This window comes from Grampus griseus (genome assembly GCF_964374135.1).
Source record: "Grampus griseus genome assembly, chromosome: 9".
Taxonomy (NCBI): domain Eukaryota; kingdom Metazoa; phylum Chordata; class Mammalia; order Artiodactyla; family Delphinidae; genus Grampus; species Grampus griseus.
In genome coordinates, this window is record NC_139003.1 from 51,482,891 (window position 1) to 51,506,240 (window position 23,350).

General features: G+C 34.1%; 1 protein-coding gene and 1 pseudogene across 3 annotated transcripts in view; both read right to left on the reverse strand.

The window, feature by feature from the left end:
- Positions 1–10,088: 10,088 nt before the first annotated feature.
- On the reverse strand, positions 10,089–10,886 carry LOC309827155 (tubulin alpha chain-like 3; annotated as a pseudogene). Its single transcript has one exon. The product of its transcript is annotated as a tubulin alpha chain-like 3 (transcript).
- A 5,319-nt stretch (positions 10,887–16,205) lies between these two features.
- Positions 16,206–23,350, reverse strand: part of STK31 (serine/threonine kinase 31) — a gene marked incomplete at both ends in the record, with an annotated part of 86,516 nt that continues 79,371 nt past the window's right edge. For both annotated transcript variants that reach the window (XM_082662413.1, XM_082662414.1), the window contains one exon: positions 16,206–16,367. In XM_082662413.1, the coding sequence (XP_082518539.1) occupies positions 16,206–16,367 (162 nt within the window). The remainder of the gene's footprint in view (positions 16,368–23,350) is intronic.

Consider the following 23,350-nt stretch of genomic DNA (forward strand, 5'->3'; position numbering starts at 1 on the left):
CTATCCTTCCAAGCGTCACTTCAAGAAAACAATCAGGAGAAAAACATTTTAACTCTCTCAAGAATGTAATGGCAGACTTCCCTGGTGGCACAGTGGTTAAGAATCCACCTGCTAGTGCAGGGGACACGGGTTCAATCCCTGGTCCGGGAAGATCCCACATGCCGCGGAGCACCTAAGCCCGTGCACCACAACTACTGAGCCTGCACTCTATAGCCAATGAGCCACAACTACTGAGCCCGCACACCACAACTACTGAAGCCCGTGTGCCTAGAGCCCGCGCTCCGCAACAAGAGAAGCCACCGCAATGAGAAGCCCGCACACTGCAACGAAGAGTAGCCCCCGCTCACCACAACTAGAGAAAGCCTGCGCACAGCAACAAAGACCCAACACAGCCAAAAATTAAATAAATTAATAAATGTAACGGCAATAAACAGACATGCAAAAATTGTAGAGTTCCACTTCATTTTGGACTCCTCTGCTAAGACAGAGTTTTAGGTAGATTCGCTGACCCCAAGATTGATTCACTTTTGTGGGAGACACCACTTTAGGATTAACAGCATTTAGCAAGAGATTCTCCTCTCATTTTCTTCACAGATATGCCTTGTCTCAAGCATACTGAAGGCTTTCTAAAACAGACTCATACCTCTTAGTGTTTTCAGCATCAATCCTGGTGTCCCACATATAATTTCAGTGATGATAAATGTGATCCTTGCCAAAACCTAGTCACTCATGCCTCATTTTCCTTCTTTTTCTGTAAAAGAGGAATAATATTTGCACTTTCTGGGGTTGTTGTGAAGATTAAACGAGACAATGTAGACAAAATACCTAGCATCCATCCACCCTAACTTCTGCACTGAGGTAATTGATGCTACATAGCATTTTATTTTTTCTGTTACTTTTACTTTTATGTATGTATATTCTATACAACTGTCATATTTTCTTTGGAATTATTCTTTCTTTTTCACTGTTTGCATTTCAGTGTGTAGTGTTCCAAACCTGCTTTTATGCATCTATACATCTTTTTCCATAAAAATATGAATGTACACATATTCTAATTGACTATAAGCATAATATCTCTTTTTATAAAGATGGGTTTTTTTTGTTTTTTTAAGAAGTATAGTTGATTTATAATGTCAATTTCTGCTGTATAGCAAAGTGATGCAGCTAATATATATATATATATATATATATATTCTTTTTTATATTCTTTTCCATTATGGTTTATCTCAGGATATTGAGTATAATTCCCCATACTATACAGTAGGACCTTGCTGTTTATCCGTTCTATGTGTAATGGTTTGCATCTGCTAAACCCAAACTCCCAGTCCATCCCTCCCCCACTCCTTTTCCTTGGCAACCGCAAGTCTGTTCTCTATGTGTGAGTCTGTTTCTGTTTCATAGATAGGTTCATTTGTGTCATATTTTAAATTCCACATATAAGTGATATAATATGGTATTTCTCTTTCTGACTTACTTCACTTAGTATGATAATCTCTAATTCCATCCACGTCACTGTGAATGGTATTGTTTCATTCTTTTTAATGGCTGAGTAGTATTCCATTGCATATATGTACCACATCTTCTTTATCCATTCATCCGTCGATGGACATTTAGGTTGTTTCCATGTCTTGGCTATTGTGAATAGTGCTGCTATGAACATAGGGGAGCTCCATAGCTTTTAATTATGAAACAAAATAGGAAACAAATGAAACATTTCCAGATTTCAGAAATTTTTAACACAAAAGGAGGGGAGAATTCAAAGCAGTAGATTAAACTAACAACCAAAGTATGTTTTAAAATCAACTGTTATATCAGGGTCTAATGTAGTTAATTTCATTAAAGTCATCTATGACTACCCTGGCTCAGATTTTTACTCTGAATATGCTATCATCGTGTTAGAACAAACCACATCTCTTCCCAACCTGCAAAAATACAATGACATAATTTTGTCAAGCGCATTAACTAGTAAAGAATCAAATTTAAAATAACCTCTAAGCATGACTTTAAACACTACCATACAGGAAAAAAGGTCATTTAATGGGGCATAAAATTTATTATTTGCTTTAAAGAAAAGGCTGAAAATTCTTACAGAAGCCAAAAGAAATGATCTGGGTTTTCCTACTAAAGCAAATTGTTATCACATATTTATATGCTATGGCTGATGCTTATGCGAACTTGAAAAGGATATATGGAAATAAAATTTTGTGAATCATAAATAGAATTGCAGGAGATGATGCAAGCCATGACTCAGGCAAGTACAATAATCATGATCAAAATTATGCTTGCATTATTCATATACAGTTTGTCACAGCAACTGTAATTTGCAGTTACCAGTTAGTTGCCATAAATGGAGCTGATATCAGATAAAAATAAATCACGATATTCAAGGAAAAGCAAGTAAGTGTTAAAATATTCATATGTATAATATTTTGGGGCAGTTACAGAAACACGATGGTAATAACAAGTACCTTAGTAGAAGTTGTTCAAGAAATATTTTATGTTTCCAATTTAATTCTTTCAGCAGCTATTAATCTTCCTCTAAATGAACTAGTAATGTTAAAAAAAAAAAGGTGCAGGGAGAAGAAAAAAGGGGAAAGAGGAGATAGGAGAGAAAGGAGGAGGGAGAGGGTATACAAGACAGGTATGCAATATAAACATTACTTACCTTTTAAGGAAATGAAGAATAGTAAAGACCTTCAAAGTCCAAGCCCTTCAGGCTATATGTATATAATGACTCTTCTTCCTTGTCAAGTACAGTTGAAAGAACACATGTAAAAGCAGTATACAGGGATAATACAAAAAGTTTGTCAATAGTTCAATTCTTGAGCTAAGTAATTTTGTGGTCTTGTTTCTCTGGTATTTCTCTTCTTTCTGTAAAATATGAGTCCTTCTAAATGTTTGTTCTTATCTTCTCCCTTGATGAATTTTTTTTACCATCTTAGCTGAAATTCAAAAGAATGACATTAAATTCTTTGAGAACATCTCTACCTAAACTAAAATTTTCCCAAGACCTTTAACTCTGAATAGCTTTATTTTATGAAAAAGACTACTATGTTTCATAGACTGCTTGTCAAATATTCTCTCCTTTAAAAAAAAAAAAAAGACTTTAAATTGGAAAACCCTTCCCCTGGTTATTCCAGTAGACAGTTTGATTTACTTGACCATACAATTGGATTCTTGCCTCCATGATTTTATTCTCTGGTATGAAGAAACAAATTGACATTTGATGACAACTAATGTAGAGAGAAACTGAAGATTCCTTGAAGGGGAAGAAGAGAAAGCAATTTTGGTTAAAATGGATTTCAACAAATTAGGCTCTACTTTCTTTTAAAAATGACTATATTCTGTTTTGCAACTAAAAACAGCAAAATATTTTCATCTGGGAGCTATTTTTAAACTATGAAGTATATCTAAAGGTAATCATCTTATCGTTAAAATTAAAATGAATAAGCTACTCTACTTCTTAAAGAGTAGATTTACCAATTCCTACAAAATAACCTTCAGTAAAAGTTTCAAATCACTCTTTAAATTTATCATTCAACTAATATTTTTTGAATGTCTGTCATTGTGCTAGGTATAGTCCCAAACCTTATAGAGTTTAAAGAAATACATACATTAATCAAATAATCACACTAAAGAAAAATTATAGTTTTGATGAGTTTTCACTGTACAAAAAAGTCTGAAAATTTCTATTTCCATGACTAATTTAAATCTTCTTAAAATTATCATTTCAAACATCTAGTAACAAACATATTTGCTGCATAACCCAAAACTTCTGACTCGGAGGCTGTGGAGTAAGAAAGTCAAGTTCCAGGTAAGAGAAATTGTGGCAAAGACATTTTGAACAATGAAATAAATATATAACCTAAATTACTTTACATCTTAATGGAGGAGAAATTTACTGTACCCTCACTCAAAAAAACAAAACAAGTCTGATTGCATTCAGAAGTTACCTTTACTACAACCTTCCTTACAGATGCCTATCCCAGGATGTGATAGGTCCAGAGCTACACCTTGTGGCCATATACATACTTACAAGAGTTCTAAGCCTTTCAGTGAAATTTAAGTTACTCCTCTGTTAATCAAAAATAAGCGTTTCTCAGGAAATGTTATATTATTACTTGAAAATTGGGGGAAATTTTTAAATTTTTATTTATTTACTTTTTTCTGTTCTTTTTCAAATTCTTTTCCCGTTTAGGTTGTTATAGAATATTGAGATAGATAACGAACCAGGACCTACTGTATAGCACAGGGAACTCTGCTCAATATACTGGGGGAAATTTTAAACTCAATAAGAAACAAATATAAAAATATTAAGGTAGGTAAAGAAAAATTATACGGTAAAGTATAGCTACATGTTAGTGATATACCTTAAATGATGATATATGAATAGTCACTGTAAAATTCTTTTAACTTTGCAGTATGTTGGGAAATGTTAATGAAATGTTGAAAAAATGAAGAATTTTTAAAAATGTTTCATTACCCTTATATTTCTCACAAGCACATTTTTAGGTATTGTTTCCCATATGTATGAGCATTATGTGTGTGCCTTCATAATTTATGCTTGTGTAGCAGTCTATTATACTGATGTACAATGAATTATGAAACAATTCACTTGTTGAGTATTTATTCAGTTTCCAATTGAACATTTATGTATGTGTAACTTTATTTCTGTTAAATCATGTTCCTAAGACAAAATTTTAAGACTAGTATCATTAGGATCAAAGGAGAGAATCATTTTCATGGCTCATGAGACATAGGATCAAACTACCATCTACCAACTTCACACTGCTTTCGTAAATGAAAACCAGCACCAATTTAGCTAATATCATAGGACCTTGCCATTTTAATATTTTGCTGCTTTACTAAGCATGAAATCTGCTTTTATTCAGAGGTCAATTTACACTTCTTTGATTTTTGAAAAAAATTTACATATTTATTTCTGCATTTATCTACTGGAATCTTAATAATTTTCTTATAAATTTGAATAATCACTTTATGCGTTATAACTATTAACCCACTGTCTTCTAAACTCATGCAGATTTTTCTGGACAGCTCTCATCCTGTATTTTTACTATGTTGATTTTTATATATTTTCATCTGTCAGTCTCAACCTTCATGATTTCTTCAATCAATTTAGAACTAGGAGATACATTATTGCTCCACACATATTCTAATTTTTTTGTTTTAATCTATACACATTCAATGAAGAGAGTAAAGGTCCCTTTAAGAAGGGACTAGGAAAATAAATGAATAAAATGTGGCTGGTAAAATTCTCCTAGAGCACTTTTTCTAAATCTGGTCCTCCCAGAGTAGCTACATCAGACATAATTATGGGTACTTGTTATAAATATAGATTCCGAAGTCCCATCTCTGACATACTGAGGCAGAATCTCTGGGTACGGACATTGGGAAACTTGAATTTTTTAAAAAGATTATCAGATGATTCTTATGCAGATTTAGGCTTGAAAGTCACAAACCAGGAGAAAAAGCAGGTGACACACACAGTTGGATTAGTAGAAGACAACAAAGCAACATAAGATGACTGACATTCAGGAATCCCTCAAATATTTATTGAATGAACATATATGTGTATTTTTTCTTATATAATAGCTTTTTGAGGTATAATTCATGTACCATAAAATTTACCCTTTAAAAAAAGTAAACAATTCGGTGGTTTTAGTATATTCAGAGTTGTGAAACCATCGTCACTATCTAATTAGAGATTATTTCTATCACACCAGAAAAGGTCACACACCCATTAGCAGTCATACCCTCTACCCTCCACCTCCATTCCCAGGCAATTACTAATCTAATTTCTGTCTTTATAGATTTACCTATTTGGAACATTCCACAATGCCCAGATATGAAATGTTCAGATAAATGTATGCAGTCTTCTATGACTGAGTGTTTTTCACTTATGCTTTCAAGGTTCGTCCATGTTGTAGCATGTATTAATACTTTATTCCTTTTTATTGTTGAATAACATTCCATTGTATGAATATACCACATTATGTTTATCCATTCATCAACAGATGGATATTTGGATTATTTCCACTTTTTGGCTACCATGAATATGCTGCAATAATTGTTCAAGAACAAGGTTTCTGTGTAAACACAGGTTTTCATGACTAATAAGTAATTAGCTAGGCGTTAAATTCCCAGGTTGTATGGTAATTCCATGTTTAACATTTTGAGGAACTGCCAAACTGTTTTCCAAAGCAGTTGTACCTCTATACACTTCTACCAGCAGTTCCACTTTCTCCTCATCCTCCCCAACATTTTTCATTATCTGACTTTTTAATCGTAGCCATCCTAGTGGGTATGAAGTTGTATCTCATAGTTTGATTTGCATTTCCTAAATGACTAATGATGTTGAACATTTTCTCATGTACTTATTGGCCATTTGTATATCTTCTTAGGAGAAATATCCGTTCAGAGCCTTTGCCCATTTTTAATTGGTTTGTCTTATTATTCAGTTGTAGGAGTTCTCACACTAACTACAAGTGCTTTAGCAGATACATGATTTGAAAATATTTCCCCCATTTTGTGGGTTGTCGTTTCACTTTCTTGATAGTGTCTTTTGAAGCACAAAATATTGTAATTTAATGGAAACTCTCCTGGGCTTCCCTGGTGGCACAGTGGTTCAGAATACGTCTGCCAGTGCAGGGGACATGGGTTCAACCCCTGGTCCGGGAGGATCCCACATGCTGCAGAGCAGCTAAGCCCATGTGCCACAGCTGCTGAGCCTGCACTCTAGAGCCCGCAGGCTACAACTGCTGAGCCCACATGCCACAACTGAGGAAGCCCGCGCGCCTAGAGCCTGTGCTCCGCAGCAGGGGAGGCCAACGCAGTGAGAAGCCCACGTACTGCAACGAGGAGTGGCCCCCACTCACTGCAACTAGGGAAAGGCCTTGCGCAGCAATGAAGACCCAATGCAGCCATAAATAAATAAATAAATAAATAAATAATAAATAGAAACTCTCAATCCTATTCCATGGATCTACATATCTATCCTTACGCCAGCACCCACTGTCTTGATTATCACTGCTTTATAGTAAGTTGGAAATTAGGAGTGTGATTCCTCCTATTTGTTCTCCTTTTTCAGTATTGTTTTGGCTATTCTGGGTCCATTCCATTTCCACACGAATTTTAGGATCAGCTTGTTAATTTCTGTAAAAACAGAAGCAAAGATTTTGATAGAGACTATGTTGAATCTCTAGGTAATTAAGTATTACCAACTTAACAATATTGTCTTCTGATGCATTAATATATCTTGGAGTTTATTTAGGTTTTCTTTACTTTCACCAATGTTTTGTAGTTTTAGTATACAAGTCTTACACTTCTTTTGTTAAATTTACTAATTATTTTTTATGATATTGTATACGAAATTGTTATAAAAATTTATAGGCTGCAGAAATGTAATTTATTTTTATGTAATGACCTTGTATCTGCAACCATGATGAACTGACTACTTCTAAAAGTTTTTAAATGGATTTCTTAACATTCTCTGTGGACAAGATCAAGTCATCTGAGAATAGAAATAGTATTACACCTTTCTTTCCATCTGGATGCCTTGTATTTCTTTTTCTTGTCTAATTGTCCTAGCTAAAACCAATAGTACAATGTCCAAGAGAAGTGGCAGGAGTGGAGGCCTTGACTTGTTCCTTATCTTAGGAGAAATCATCCAGTCTTTTACCATTAAGTATGATGTTAGCTATGAGCGGTTTTTTTGTTTTTTGTTTTGGCTGCGCTGCGTCTTTGTCGCTGCAGGCAGGCTTTCTCTAGTTGTGGTGAGTGGAGGCTACTCTGTTGCAGTGTGCAGGCTTTTCATTGCGGTGGCTTCTCTTGTTGCGGCGCACAGGCTCTAAGCACGCCAACTTCAGTAGTCGTGGCTCACGGGCTCTAGAGGACAGGCTCAGTAGTTGTGGAGTAGGGGCTTAGTTGTTCCACAGCACGTGTGATCTTCCCAACCCAAGGCTCGAACCTATGTCCTCTGCATTGGCAGGTGGATTCTTAACCACTGCACCACCAGGGAAGCCCTAGCTATGAGTTATTAATGATACTATTTATCAGGTTGAGTAAACTCTTCATTATTAGTTTTTTATCATAAAAGGGGTATTGGATATTGTCAAATGCTTTTTCTGCATCTATTAAGATAAGATTTTTGTTTTTATTCTATTAATATAGTATATTACATTGATTTTCAAATATTAAACTGGCCTTGCATTCTTGAGATAAATCCCTGTTGTTCATTGTATGTTGCTAGATTTAGTTTGCTAGTATTTTGTTGAGAAATTTTGCATCTATATTCATAAGAGATATTGATCTATAGTTTTTATGTGTGTGTGAGATCTTTGTCTGGTAGAATTCACCATTCAGTCACTTAGCTTGGGCTTTCCTTGGTAAGAATTTTCTGATTTACTAATTCTTTCTCCTTATAGGTCTATTCAGATTTTCTTCTTCTTGTGCCAGTTTTTCAGGTTTGTGTCTTCCTAGGAATTTGTTCATTTCATCTGGGTTATCTATTTGTTGGTATAAGTGCTTCCTTACAATCTCTTTTACTTCTCTAAGGTCTATAGTGAAGTCCCTTCTTTAATTACTGATTCTCATAACTGGAGTCTTTTTTTATTTTCTTGGTCCATCTAGCTGAAGTTTTTCTCAATTTTGTTGATGTTTTCAGAGAACTGACTTTTGGTCTCAATTTTCTCTATTGTTTTCCTGTTCTTTATTTCATTTATTTGTTTTAATCTTCATTATTTTCTTCCTTCTGCTTGCTTTTGGTTTAGTTTGCTCACCATTTTATCGTTTCTTAACTAGAGAGAAACTAAGGCTGTGTTAGGTTAGTGATTGACATCTTATTCCTTTATTAATATAAGCATTTACAGCTATAGATTTCTAAGCTCTGCTTTAGCTACATCCTGTAAGATTTGGTATATTGTGTTTTCATTTTCCTTCACCTCGAAGTATTTTCTAATTTATGCTATTTCTTTCTTTGATCCATTGGTTATTTAGAAGTGGTTTTTCTTTTTAATTTCCATATAGTTGTGAATTTTCTAAATTTCCTTGTTATTGATTTCTGATTTCCACTGTGATTAGAAAACAAACTTATGATTTAAATCCTTTTAAACTGTTTTGAGACTTGTTTTATGATTTCATATATAGTCCATCCTGTAGACTGTTCCATGTACACCTGAGAAGAACATGCATTCTGCTCTTTTGGGGTACAGTGTTTTAAAGTTGGCCTTTAATTTACAGTGCTGTTCATTTCTTCCATTTGTTTATCTTCTGCCTAGTTATTCAATCCACTATTAAACCTGAGGTAACAAAATCTCCAATTGTTATTGTTGAATTGTCTATTTCTCTCTTCAATTCTGTCAAGTTTTGCTTTATATATTTAGGACTCTGTTGTTAGATGTATATATGCACACATCTTTGTGATGTATTGACTTTTTTCCATTACAAAATATTTTTTATCTTTAGTAATAACTTTTGCCAAAGATTATTAGTGTAAGCACTACAGTTCTTTTGGGTACTGTTTGCATGGTATATCTTTTCCATCTCTCTACTCTTAATCTATTTGTATCTTTGAAACTAAATTGGGTCTTTTAAAAAAAATTCTAATTCTTTAATCAATGTAATATATACTGTATATATTTTATATATATATATGGAAATGACATTAATAAACTATATGTGCAGTTTTCTACCTCATGTACAGGAAAGGAAACGTATAAACGTTGCACAGGATTTCACAGTCTGTTTAAAAAGCAAAGGATAAAGCCAGGTTTCCATTCTCTCTCTCTCCTTCTCACACACACACACACAAAGTGATCCAGTAGTTCAAAGGACTCCAAACCTTAGAAGGGTCACAGGTAGTAGTGCTGAATATCACTGATAGACAAGGAAATATGTGCTCATTGTTAATATTGAGCCATCTGATATAGTGTGAAATTTAGGGTCTTGCCTAATTTATTTTTTCTTCTAATCAAGGAAGCTCTACCTACTAACTGTATAATGTCTTAAAAAGAAAGCATAACACTTTAGCTTATTCATTTTTTTAACCAATCATATTTGCATCATAAACTTTACCCCACTTGCTTACAATCCTTCTCTAAGGCTGCCAAATCTTCCCCTGGTGTCTGAGAACTCCCACACCTCTTCTGATATACCAATGTAGAAACACCCTCTTGGCATACATGCAGTCAAACCTGTGGTCTAGTAGGGTTAAGGCCTTCACAATTGCTGTGCTGTTGCTCAGCATGCAGATAGCCTTCTGGACTTCAGCCAGGTTAACTCCTGGCATCACCACGGATGGCTGATTGTTGATGGCCACCTTGAAACCATTTGGAAGCCAATCTATAAACTGAACAGAGCTCCTTGACTTCATGGCTGCAACTGTTGCATTTACACCCTTGGGAACAACATCCCCTTTGTATAGCAGGTAGCAGGCCATGTACTTCCCAAGTTGAGGATCACACTTAACCAGCTGGTTGGAGAACCCAAAGCAAGCAGTAGTGATGTCTGAAATGAAGAGCTGCTCCTGGTAGCTTCTGTCAGCAGACATGATGGGGGAAAGGGTTGTCATGGGGAAATATATTCTCAGATACGGTACTAATTTGTTCTGGAATTCAATTAGGTACCCATTCAAAGGCCCTTCAAACCAGAAGCAAGCAGTAACAGAAGACCCGTCAGCCTACTAATGCTAACAGAAGAGGTAGCATTATACACCAAGCATATGATGGCATATGTCACAGATGGCTTCATTGTCCACCATGCAGCTACAGTCTGTGTGCTCTTAGAGCTGTAAGACTCTACAGCAGTGAAGATACTGAAGGCTGAATATACAGATAACTCAATTTAGTCTTCCTGCTACATTCTATCATGAGCCACTCTATTAAGAGAGATGTAAATCCTGATTCAATGCTTCCTCCAAAGCTTCAGAAAGTCAGAAACTGTTCTGCCAGCTTTCTGACGCTCTCTAGTTGAAGGCAGACAATCTCTGACCCCATAGTGACCTCAGACATAGTTGTTACCACTACCCTCCTTTCTGCTAACATGCTGCTCTGGGTAAAAGAGTGACTGGTACTTCCCTGTATGAATCCCATCTCTAACAGTTGGTTCTAGGTTGGGAAGAGCGCTCTGGGCACATGATTCCCAGCTCTTGTCTCACAAAAGATGCATTCATATGCTCTATTTTAGCATTTTCCTACTGATCCTTTTTACTGCCAAGAATGACGCCATCTGGCTGAATTCCATACTCTAAGCAACAGAGTTTCCAGCACGTGCCCTCAATCTAGATGTCAGCTTGGCCAACATGAATGCAAAGGCACTCACTCCCTCATGCTAATCTGAAGGTGTCACCACCACTCTGTGGTTATGACATTAAAACTGCATCTCTTATAGACAGCACATAATTTGATCATATTTTAAAATATGTTTTTCCAGTTTCTATCTTTTGACTGGAAAATTTAATACACTTGTACTTAATGTAATTACTATAGCAGATTTACAGCTTTCATTTTGCTGTTTGTTTTCTGTATGTCTTGTATCTTTTTTCTCTGTATCTCCACCACTGTCTTCTTTATTGTTAGGTATTTCTAGTGTACCATTCCTTTGTTGTTTCCTCTACCATACTTCTGATTTTCTTAATGGTTGCACCAGTTATTACAATTAAAATCTTAAATCAATCTAGTTTGGATTAATACCAACTTAATTTCAATAGCAAACAAAAACTTTGCTCCAATATACCTCCATTTTCTCCCCTCTCCTTTGTCAGAAAAATTACATCTTTCCACATTATAAGGTCATTAACAGAGTCTTATAATTAATGCTTTATGCAGTTTTCTTTTAAATCAGATAGAAGAAAAGAGTTACAAACAAAAATACATTAATACTGTGTTTTATATTTACCCATGCATTTTCCTTAACCAGTGCTCTTTGTTTTTGTGTGTGAACTGAAGTTACCATGTGCTTTCATTTCAGCCTGAAAGACCCCTTTTTTGTTTTTGTAGGGCAGATATTCTAGTAACAAATTCTGTTTATCTAGGAATGGCTTAACATCATAAATCTAAATCTTAATAACTCCTTCATTTTTGCTGGATATACAATTCTTGTTTGACAAGGCTTTCTTTCTTTTAATGCTTTGAATACATCATCCAACTGAATTCTAGCCTCCATTTATTTCTGATGAAAAATCAGATGTTGCTCTTATTGAGGATGCCTTGTGGTCAGTAAATCATTTCTCTCTTGCTACTTTCAAGATTCTGTCCTTGGTTTTAGCTTTCAGTAGTTTGATTATGATGTGTCTAGCTGTGAGTCTCTTTGAGTTTATCCTACTTGGAATTTGATGAGCTTCTTATGTAGATTTATGTTTTCTGTCAAATTTGGAAATTTTTCAGCCATTATTTCTTCAATATTCCTTCTGTCCCTTTTTCTTCTCTCCTTCTAAGACTCCCCATTATGCTGTTGGTATGTTTGATGGTGTCTCATAGGCCTCTTAGTCTCTTCATTTTTCTTCATTCTTTTTTCTTTCTGTTCCTCCGTCTAGATGACTTAAATTGACCTACCTTTAAGTTCACAGATCTTTTCTTTTGTTAACTCAAATCTTCTGTTGAGCCCCTTTCATGATTTTTTTATTCTGGTTGTTGTACTTTTCAGCTCCCTAATTTATATTTGGTTCTTTCTTATAATTTCTATCTCTCTACTGGCATTCTCTATTTGGTTAAACATTATTCTCACACTTTCCTTTAATTCTTAGAAATGATTTCCTTTAGTTCTTTGAACATATTTTAATAGTTGATATAAAGTCTTTATGAACTTAAAGTCTGACATCTAACTTCCTCTAGGACAGTTTTTATTCGTTGCTTTTTTTCCTTGCATACAGACCATACTTCCCTGTTTCATGCCTCACCTTTTTTTTTTGCACAAAACTGGACATTTTAAACATAGCAATCTCCAACTTTGAAAATCATATTCCCCACACTCACCAACACAGAGATTGTTATTGCTAGTTGTTATTGATGACGATGATGATGTTTGCTTAGTGATTTTCCTGGACTAATTCTGTGAAGTCTGTATTCTTTTCATGTGCAACTTAGCTTCATTTGACAATTTTTGCCAGTGTTCTTGTTGCTTTTATGGAGAAGTAGATCTTCAGAGGTCCTTACATTCCAGAACTGCTTCCACATGTAGTTTTGATGGCAGAAGATATGGTTATACTAACAACTAAGAAATGATAAAGCATGTCATTTGTTGAGTTAAAAGAGAGATGCTAAAAGGAAATTAACAAATACTGACATTTAAATATACAGTGAAATGACTTAGCACTGATACTATGAAATCTATGAAATGGACCAGAGGTTCCCCACAAATTTCTTTTGAGGAACAGTTTATACTCTTAATTCTCTCCTTTTCAATACTTTGATCTAAAACAAGATGTTTTCTTTGCCTCAATTACTTTAATGAAATATGCCATCCTTGACTTTTCTTTATTTCCATTATTTCCCAAATCATTCTCTCTAGTTAGCTATTTTATTCTAAAATAAACATGACTGTGTGATTCAGCTGCTCATAAATTTATAATAGAGTCCCATCTCTTATAAGCAACTCATGACCCTCTATAATCTGTCCCCAAAATACCTTCTTAAGCTTTTTTTCTCAGCTACCCCATGAATATCCTATACTCCAGCCAAATTCTTGCCCTTTCCCAAATCTACCCTTTGAGCTTTCTTAATTTCCTTTGTATGGAATACCTTTTTCCAGTTCTAAGTAAGCAGAATACTACTGCACCTCTAGAATGAGTCAAACAGCTATCCTCCAAACTTATATTCCACTCTTCCCTTCCTCTTCTTTGTGAAGACATACATTTCATTCTTGTAGCTTATTACATACTGCATTATTCTCAGACTGCCCACAGGGCCGTGAACACATTTTTTTGCCTCTGTATTGCCCTTATACATATATACACATATCTCAAGAAACATCTGTGGCATTGAAGAGACACATGAATTTGTCTCTTTCCGCCACACATTAATACTTGCCATTTTAAAACAAGAAATAAAAATAAGTACTATCTAACTTGGTATGCCACAAAATCTGAAACTCTAGTTTCACAAGAGAGAAGTTGCTAGGTATTATGTGAAAAAACGGAGGTCTCATTGTCAATTTTGGTATATGCTGGCTAAATAAAACTAAACAGGTTTCCTTTCTGGAAAACATTTTAGAACCTTTACCCTCTAATATGCATGATCAATCTCCAATTTAGCATTCATTATTTTCCAAACAACTAATCACAGAATTCTTTTTGTAATGAACATCCCAAGGGACTAGTGTTCATTCAGGAGAACACATTTGGAAAATGATAATTCTTTATTTAAAATAGTGAGTATAAGTAAAGTGATCTATTCTTTGCCCTTTTAAATTATCCAAGTTTATTTTAAACCTAACTTCTGTGTCTTTATTACTTAATCAGGTAGAATTAAGTTCTGCTATAAAACAAGAAACCCAAAATGGAACAATAGCTTGAATGTGTGGCAACAGTTCTCTTTAGTATGTATTACAATGACTTAACAGTGCTTGTTAAAACACAGATTGCCAGGCTCCACCCAACCCCAGAGATTCTCATTTAAAAAATCTGGAGTGGAGCTGAGAATCTGCATTTCAAATAAGCCTCCAGGTGATACTGAGGCTGCTGATATAGGGATCACACTCTGATGTAAGGGTTTATTCTCTCAAATAACATGAAATCTTGAAACTAGTACAAAGGCTCCAGAATTATTAGGAACATCAGCTCCTTCTAACTTGCTGCTCCATCATCCTAGTTTCATGAGTTTCCTCAAGGTCACCTCATGATCCAAGAAGACTGCTCAAATTCTAACCACCACGTTAACTTCTAGGCAATAGGAAAGGGGTAAGGGTGAAAGGGCACATCTCCAAGCTAAGTCAGCTCCTTTTAAGGAGTCTTATTTGCAAAAATTTAGTCAAAAAGCTTCAACTAATAGAGAAGATGCTAAATGTAGTCTTTTAACCAAGTACACTGCCACCCCGAATAAAACTGCTATGTACTACTAAGGAAGAAAGAAAGACTAGATTTTGAATAGGCATCTAGAGACTCTAACATATTACTTTAGTCTACATACGCTTCAATCACCAAGTCCGACAGAACTGCCTAACTATTCCATAAATTGGACCCGTATGTTTCATCACTGTTTCTTTCTCCTCTGTACATCTTATTTTCATCGCTGCTCACCTACTTTATCATAATATCCTTCTGATCAGTCTCTCTACCACTTAACCTGGTAGTAGGTATAAGACAGATTTTGAGGGAGCTAAAGCTGTTTAAAATTCTTCAATGGCTCCACATTTCCTATAAAATTATAAGGTATGAGCATTTTATTACTTCATATAAAGCCCTCATCTACCTATATGACTATTCCCTATTAAACACACAAACTGTTTCTCCCTTCAGTGCTTTCATCATGCTTTCTCTGCTAGTAAGATACTCTTGATCGTCCTTCACCTTCACCACCCATCCTTTATGATTTAACTAAGGTAGTATCTCCTCCAGAAAGCTTTCCATGACACCCCTCTTCCATAAGATGAGTATCCCTCCTGTGTAATCACATAAAAGCTCTGTCCAGAACTATCATTAGATATTCTATACTGTATTATGAAGATCTGTTTAGATCTCTAACTTTCTCAATAGATTTATGTGCTTTTTAAGTGTAAGGACCACGTTTAACTTATCTTTATATTCCCAAAACTGGGTACAAAGCATATGCCAACTATCATCTGTTAAACAAAAGTATTACCCTTCATAATGAGCTGGCCTACATACTGGAAATCTGTGTAGGAGCTGTCCAACAATCTAATAACCTTTTCTATTACAAGTAACATAGTCGTACTATACAATTTCAAAAAGTAACTACAGACAGAAAATCCTCCCTTAACAACTCTAGTTAAATGAAATTTCAAAGTATACAATTTTTTTGCATAACCAAACATCTTTTATTTTCACAACTGGAATACCAAAGACACACCCAACTAGCTCCAGAACACTCCCAGATTTTTTTCTGTTTATTTAACCAAACTAAACAAAGTTTTAAAAAGGAACATCTGCAACAACAAAAGAATATTAATCAATCAAAGCTGGCTTCACCATATCTTGTCTTTTCCTTATCTTTATCCAAGTTCTCCACCTTTAATTATTCTTCCTCTTTTTTTGGGGTGTATTCAGTATCTTTTTCTGAGTTTGGAGTTGATTTCCCCTTTGGTAGCAAGAAACATTCAGCATTGAAAACTTGCTCAGCAGTCATTGAACTTCTACAATAGATCAAGCTACAGAGGAGGGATTTGACATTATCGTCCTGTAAGAAAAAAGATGTTACAAAACAAAAATAAAATCAAACCAAATGAATGAAAGGACAAACTTGTAATAAGTAAGGATTATCCAATTCAAAAATACTTTTAATCAATGATACAGAGCTAAAATCAATTTTTCCTATTTAGGTTTTTAAAAAATTTTTACCAAACTCAACTGGCTTTTATTGGAAAGGGATTAATCCAGTATTAAAACAATGGAATCAAATTACAGGGAAATAATATAAAAGGAAAAAGAAAAGAATAACAACTGAAATTGATCAAAAACAAGTGAAATTTTTTTAAAAAAACTGTATATTTTCCTTCTTTTTTAGGGCACTAGTCAGAATTTGACACTATGAAAATTTTACACTGAAGCTCCTCTGTCTGGAAGGGTAGCCTAACCTTTACTTTGTCAACTGCTTCTGGTTTCATCTGTGAAATGATCTCCTCTTGAAACATTTCTACCACCCCTAACACATTATCATCATTATTACAGAGGCCATATTTTATTATGTACCACAACTTCGAAGAATGTTATTCGTGTTATCACATGTAAATAACATTATAATGTTCCTCTTCCACTAGTTCCACCTCCCAAAGTATGCTTTTTTTCTTGCTCCCTATGATGAATCCATTCAGAGCACATTTCACACTGAATAAAAATCACCTATTTATTGGTAGTGTCCTCATTAGACTCTAAGATGCATAAGACCAGAAACCTTAGTTTCTCACTTCATCCCCAACAACAAGCACAGTGTCAGGGATATAGCAGGTATTCAGTACACATTTGCTAACTGAATGAATGCCAATGCCCATACTGAATTCTACAGAATATGTTTTTAAACATATTTAAAGATAATACCTTTAGTAAGTATAAACTGACTAAAAATTACAAAATCTAAATGAAAAAAACTAGCACACACTCTTGAAAGCCACAAAAATAGATTTAGAACAAGTAGAAAATCATATCATGTTCTTGGACAAAAAGGATCTCATCAGTAATGAGCCAATTTTTAAGTTAATTTATAAGCTTTACCTGATTCCAATAACATACAATCAGTTTCTCCCTCTTAGAACTAGATTAGTTAACTGTATAGATCTTTTGTAAGAATGGTAAGTGAGAACAGACATGAAAGTTCTGATAAAAAGTATCAAGAAGGAAGAAACTAGCCTTTCCAAGTATTAAAAGATATCATACAGTCTGTAAATTAAAGGAATATGGCAAAAGAATACAAATAAACACACCAATGGAACAAAACAGAAAAACTAAAAATACACTCTTGTACAAATAAAATTTTATTATAAGAAATACAACATTTCTAATGGGAAAAGGGGATAACTTTTTAATAAAAGGTACTGGGACAAATGGACCCAATGGAAAAAAATAAAATCAGATCTATTCCTCACACCAAACACCAGGATAATTACAAATGTATCAAAAATCTAAATGTATAAAATTATCTGATTACTAGGAAAAAAGTTTTCTCAATTCCCAAAAGTAACTATAGACAAAAAATTTCTACCTTAAGGTTATCCCTCTCGCAAATTATAAAATATTGTAAAATTATAAAACACAGCTAAAGAACAAAAACAAAAGCAATCTCTAAATGTCAAAATTAAACAAATGAACTATGTATCAGGTAACATAATCACACAGAAAATTATTTTAACTGACTTTAAAACAAGTATTTTGGCTATACAATCATAGTGGGATAAGGATCTAGTGAGATACATCCTAAAGAAAGACCTTCAAAGAAATGTTAAAGTGTACTCAATAACCTTACTGTTTCTAATAATATCACTGTTATTTTCAAACTATCAAATTTATTTCAAGATGAAGCAATTATGTAATTGTTAATATCATAAAAATGAATATTAGTATAAAAGGAAAGAGGGAATTTGTAATTAAAATTAAGTAAAAAGCCTATAATCTTGAATTTTATTTGGAAATATATATACAAAATATGCATTCATTTTTCTTTTTCTAAAACAAAAATGAACTTCCAATAACAATTAACAACCTTTGCAACCCATATTTTTGTCTCTAAATTTCCTGCTAAAAGGATACCAGCTTCCTTGGGAAAATGGCTAATTCCAGTCATTGGGCAAAGAATGTACAAGATAATAAGGGACATCTTATGCAAAAAGCAAGTTATAAAAGACAATTCAATTTGCGACAAAGGTCACAGGATCCATCTTGAATAGGGTTCTCAACAAATTAGAGTTTGAGCAAAATACTTTTTTAAATGACTTCAACAAATTGAGACACATTAAAATATGTTTAAATCCACAAGACTATAATCATACCATTAAAACAAAATTTTAAAATTTGACTGATACCTTTTAGAGGTTGCCAAGACACCAACTAATTTTTCTCAAAATTTCTCTCCCTGAACGAACTAAAATGTAGGGTAACCCAATAATTGTTGAGACAAAGTTTATCAAAACATTTCAATTAATAAACACAGATGCAATAACAGAACTGGAAAATCACCAGTATTCAACAAAACGAAGTATCTAGAGGACCATCACTAAATGATGCTAAAATCACTAGGCAGTGAATGGAAAAATTAAATAATGAATGGAACAGTTTAAGAAATAATGAATGAAACAGTTTAAGAGATCTTTGAGATAATATGAAGCATACCAACATTTGCATTATAGGAGTCCCAGAAAAAAAAGAGAAAGTGAAATGAGTTGAGTTGAAAATGTATTTGATGAAATTATGGCTGAACACTTCTCAAACCTGAAGAAGGAAACAGATATACAGGTACAGGAAACACAGAGGGTCCTTAACAAAATGAACCCAAACAGACTCATACCAAGAGGTATCAAAATGTCAAAAGAGAAAGAATTATAAAGGCAACAAGAGAAAAACAAAGCATCACATACGAGGGAACCCACATGAGACTATCAGTTTATTTTTCTGCAGAAATTTTTCAGGCCAGAAGGGAGTGCAATAGCATATTCAGAGTAATGAAAGGGGAAAATCTTGAACCTAGGATACTCTACCCAGCAAGATTATCATTTAGAATTGAGGGAGAGATAAGGAACTTCTCAGATAAGAAAAGCTAACAGTTCATAGCTTAAAGATTTTTCTCTAAATGGAAAAGAAAAGGCTGTAACAAGAAGAAAGAATCTACAGGATAGGAAAAATCACATTAGTAAAGGCAAATATATAGTAAAGGCTGGGGATAAACCACTTAAGCTAGTAAAAAGATTAAAAGACAAAAAATTCTAAAAGCAACTGTAACTACTAAGAGTTAAGGGATAAACACAAAGATGTAAAATATGACATAAAACATACAAAATGTGGGGGAGGGAAATAAAAATATAGATCTTTTAGAACCTGTTTGAACTTAAGTAACTACCAGTTTAAAACAAGTAGATATAGTTATAGGTCAGCATATATGTACACCATGGTAACCACAAATCAGAAACCTTCAACAGATACACAAAAACTAGAAAGAAAGAAACAGAAGCAAACTACTAAAGAAAATCATCAAACCATAAGGGAAGAAACAAAAAGAAGAAATAAACAGAAAAGAACTTCAAAAGTAACCAGAAAAAAGTAACAAAATGGCAATAAGTACATACCTATCAATAATTACTTGAAGTGTCAATGGACTAAATGCTCCAATCAAAAGACACAGAGTAGCTGATTGGGTAAAAATTAAGGCCCATCTGCATACTGCTTACACAGAACTCACTTCAGAGCTAAAGAAGCACACAGACTGAAAGTAAGTGGATGGAAAAACGGTATTTCGTGCAAATGGAAACAACAAAAAACTGGTGGTAGTAACTCTCATATCAGACAAAATAGACTTTAAAACAAACTCTGTAACAAAAGACTAAGAAAGGCATTATATAATAATAAAGGGATAAATACAAAAAGAGGATATTACACTCATTAACATATATGCACTCCACACAGGAGCACCTAAAGATATAAGGCGGGAGAAACTGACAACAATACAGTAACAGTAGGGTACTTTAACACCCCACTTACATCAATGGACAGATAGATCATCCAAACAGAAAACCAAGAAGGCCACAGTGGTCTTACATGATACAATATATCAGTTAGACTTATTAAATATCTCCAGAACATTCCATCCAAAATCACCAAAATACATGCTTTTCAAATGCACATGTAACATTCTCCAGGACAGATCACAAGCTAGGCCACAAAACAAGTCTCAACAAATTTAAGAGGACAGAAATTATATCTAGCATTTCTTCCAATCACAAAAGAAGCTAGAAAAAAATTACAGAAAAAAAAAATGGGAAAAGTACAAATATATGCAGACTAAACAACATGCTACTAAAAAACCAAGGAATAAAAGAGGAAATCAAAGAATAACTCGAGAAGTGAAAATGGAAACAAAACCTTCCAAAATCTATGGGATGTAACAAAAGCAGTTCTAAGAGTGACACTTATGGCAATGAAGACCCATCTCAAGTAACAAGAAAAATCTCAAACAACCTAACCTACAATCTAAAGGAATTAGAAAAAGAACAAATGAAGCTCAAAGTCAGTAGAGGAAGGAAATAATAAATATCAGAGAGGAAATAAATAAAATTTAAAACTAATTAATGAAACCAAGAGATGGTTTTTTGAAAAGATAAACAAAACTGACAAACCTTAAGCCAGGTACATGAAGAAGAAAAGGGAGAGGCCCCAAGTAAACAAAATGAGAAGTGAAAGAGGAGAAATAACAACCAATACCATAGAGACACAAAAACAACAGAATACTACAAACAGTTTTATGCCAGTAAATTGGACAACTAGAAGAAATGGACAAATATCTAGAAACATAAAACCTAGGAAGATTGAGTTGGGAAGAAATAGATAATCCGAACAGACTAATCACCAGGAGTGAAACTGTAATTTAAAAAACTCCCCATATACAAAAATCCAGGAGTAGACAGCTTCACAGGTGAATTCCACCAAACATACAAAGAAGAGGTAATAACTGTCCTTCTCAAACTATTCCAAAAACTTGAAGAGGATGGAACACTCCCAAATTCATTCTACAAGGCCACCACTGCCTTGATACCAAAACCAGACAAACACTCTATGAAAAAAGAAAATTACAGGCCAATATCTCTGATGAATAGAGATGCAAATATCCTCAATAAAATACTAGCAAACCAAATCCAACAATATATAAAAAGGATCATATACCGTAATCAAGACAGATTTATTCCAGGTATGCAGGGTGGTTCAATATTTACAAATCAATCATTATGATACACCAGATTAACAAAAGGAAGGATAAAAATCACATGATCATCTCAGACACAGATAAAGCATTTGACAAAAATTCAACATCCATTCAGGATAAAAACTCTCATCAGAGTTTGTACAGAGGGAGCATATCTCAATGTAATAGATGCCATTTATGACAAATCCACAGCTAACATCATACTCAACAGTGAAAAGCTAAAAGCCTTCTAAAATCAGGAACAAGACAAGGATGACCACTCTCACCACTTCTATTTACAATAGTATTGGGAATCCTATCCATAGTAATCAGACAAGAAAAAGAAATAAAAGACATAAATTGGAAGGGATGAAATAAAACTGTCACTATTTGCAAATGACATAATACTATATATACAAAACTCTAAAGTCTCCACCAAGAAACTATTAGAACTAATAAAGGAATTCATTAAAATTGAAAAATGCAGGATTAATATATAGAAATCTGTTTATTTCCTACACACTAGTAACGAAGTATAAGAAAGATAAAGCAAGAGAACAATCCCATTTAAAATCACATCAGGGACTTCCCTGGTGGTCCAGTAGTAAAGAATCGCCTTACAATGCAGGGAATGAGGGTCAGGGAACTAAGATCCCACATGCCACGGGGCAACTAAGCCCACGCGCCACAACTACTGAGCTTGTGCACCTCAACTAGAGAGCCTGGATGCCGCAAACTACAGAGCCCATGCACTCTGGAACCCGCGCACCACAACAAGAGAGAAGGCAGCATGTCACAACAAAAGATCTCGCATGCCTCAACAAAGATCCCACGTGCTGCAACTAAGACCTGATGCAGCCAAAAAATAATAAAATAAATAAATAAATAATAAATCTTTTAAAAATAAATAAATAAAACCACATCAAAAAGAATGAAATACCTTGAAATAACCTTAACCAAGGAGGTGAAAGACCTATACTCTGAAAACTATAAAACTCTGATGAAGGAATCTGAAAATAATACAAAGAAGTGGAAAGACTTACTATGTTTTTGGACTGTGAGAATTAATATTGTTAAAATGACCATACTACCTAAAGCAATCTAGAGATTAAATGTAATCCCTATCAAAACACCTATGACGTATTTCACAGAAATATAACAAATAATCCTAAAATTTATGTGGAACCAGAGAATAACCCAAATTGCCAAAGCAATCTTGTGAAAAAAGAACAAAGCTGGAGGTGTCACACTCCCTGACTTCAGACTATACTACAAAGCCACAGTAATCAAAACAGCATGGTAATGGCACAAAAAACAAAGACATAGGTCAATGGAACAGAATAGAGAGCCCAGAAATAAACCCATGCACATATGATCAATCAATCTACAAAGGAGGCAAAAAAAAAAAATACAACGGAGAAAAGACAGTCTCTTCAATAAGTGGTGCTGGAAAACTGGTCAGCTACATGTAAAAGAATGAAATTAGAACATTCTCTAACACCATATACAAAAATAAATTCTAAATAGATTAAAGACCTAAATGTAAGACCTGAAATCATTAAACTCCTAGGGGAAAACATAGGCAGAACATTCTGTGACATAAACCCCAGCAATATATTTTTTGGGTCTATCTCCTAAAGCAAAGGAGATAAAAGCAAAAATAAGCAAACAGGACCTAATTAAACTTAAAAGCTTTTGCACAGCAGAGGAAATCATTGACAAAATAAAAAGACAACCTACTTAATGAGAGAAAATATTTACAAATGATATGACAGATAAGG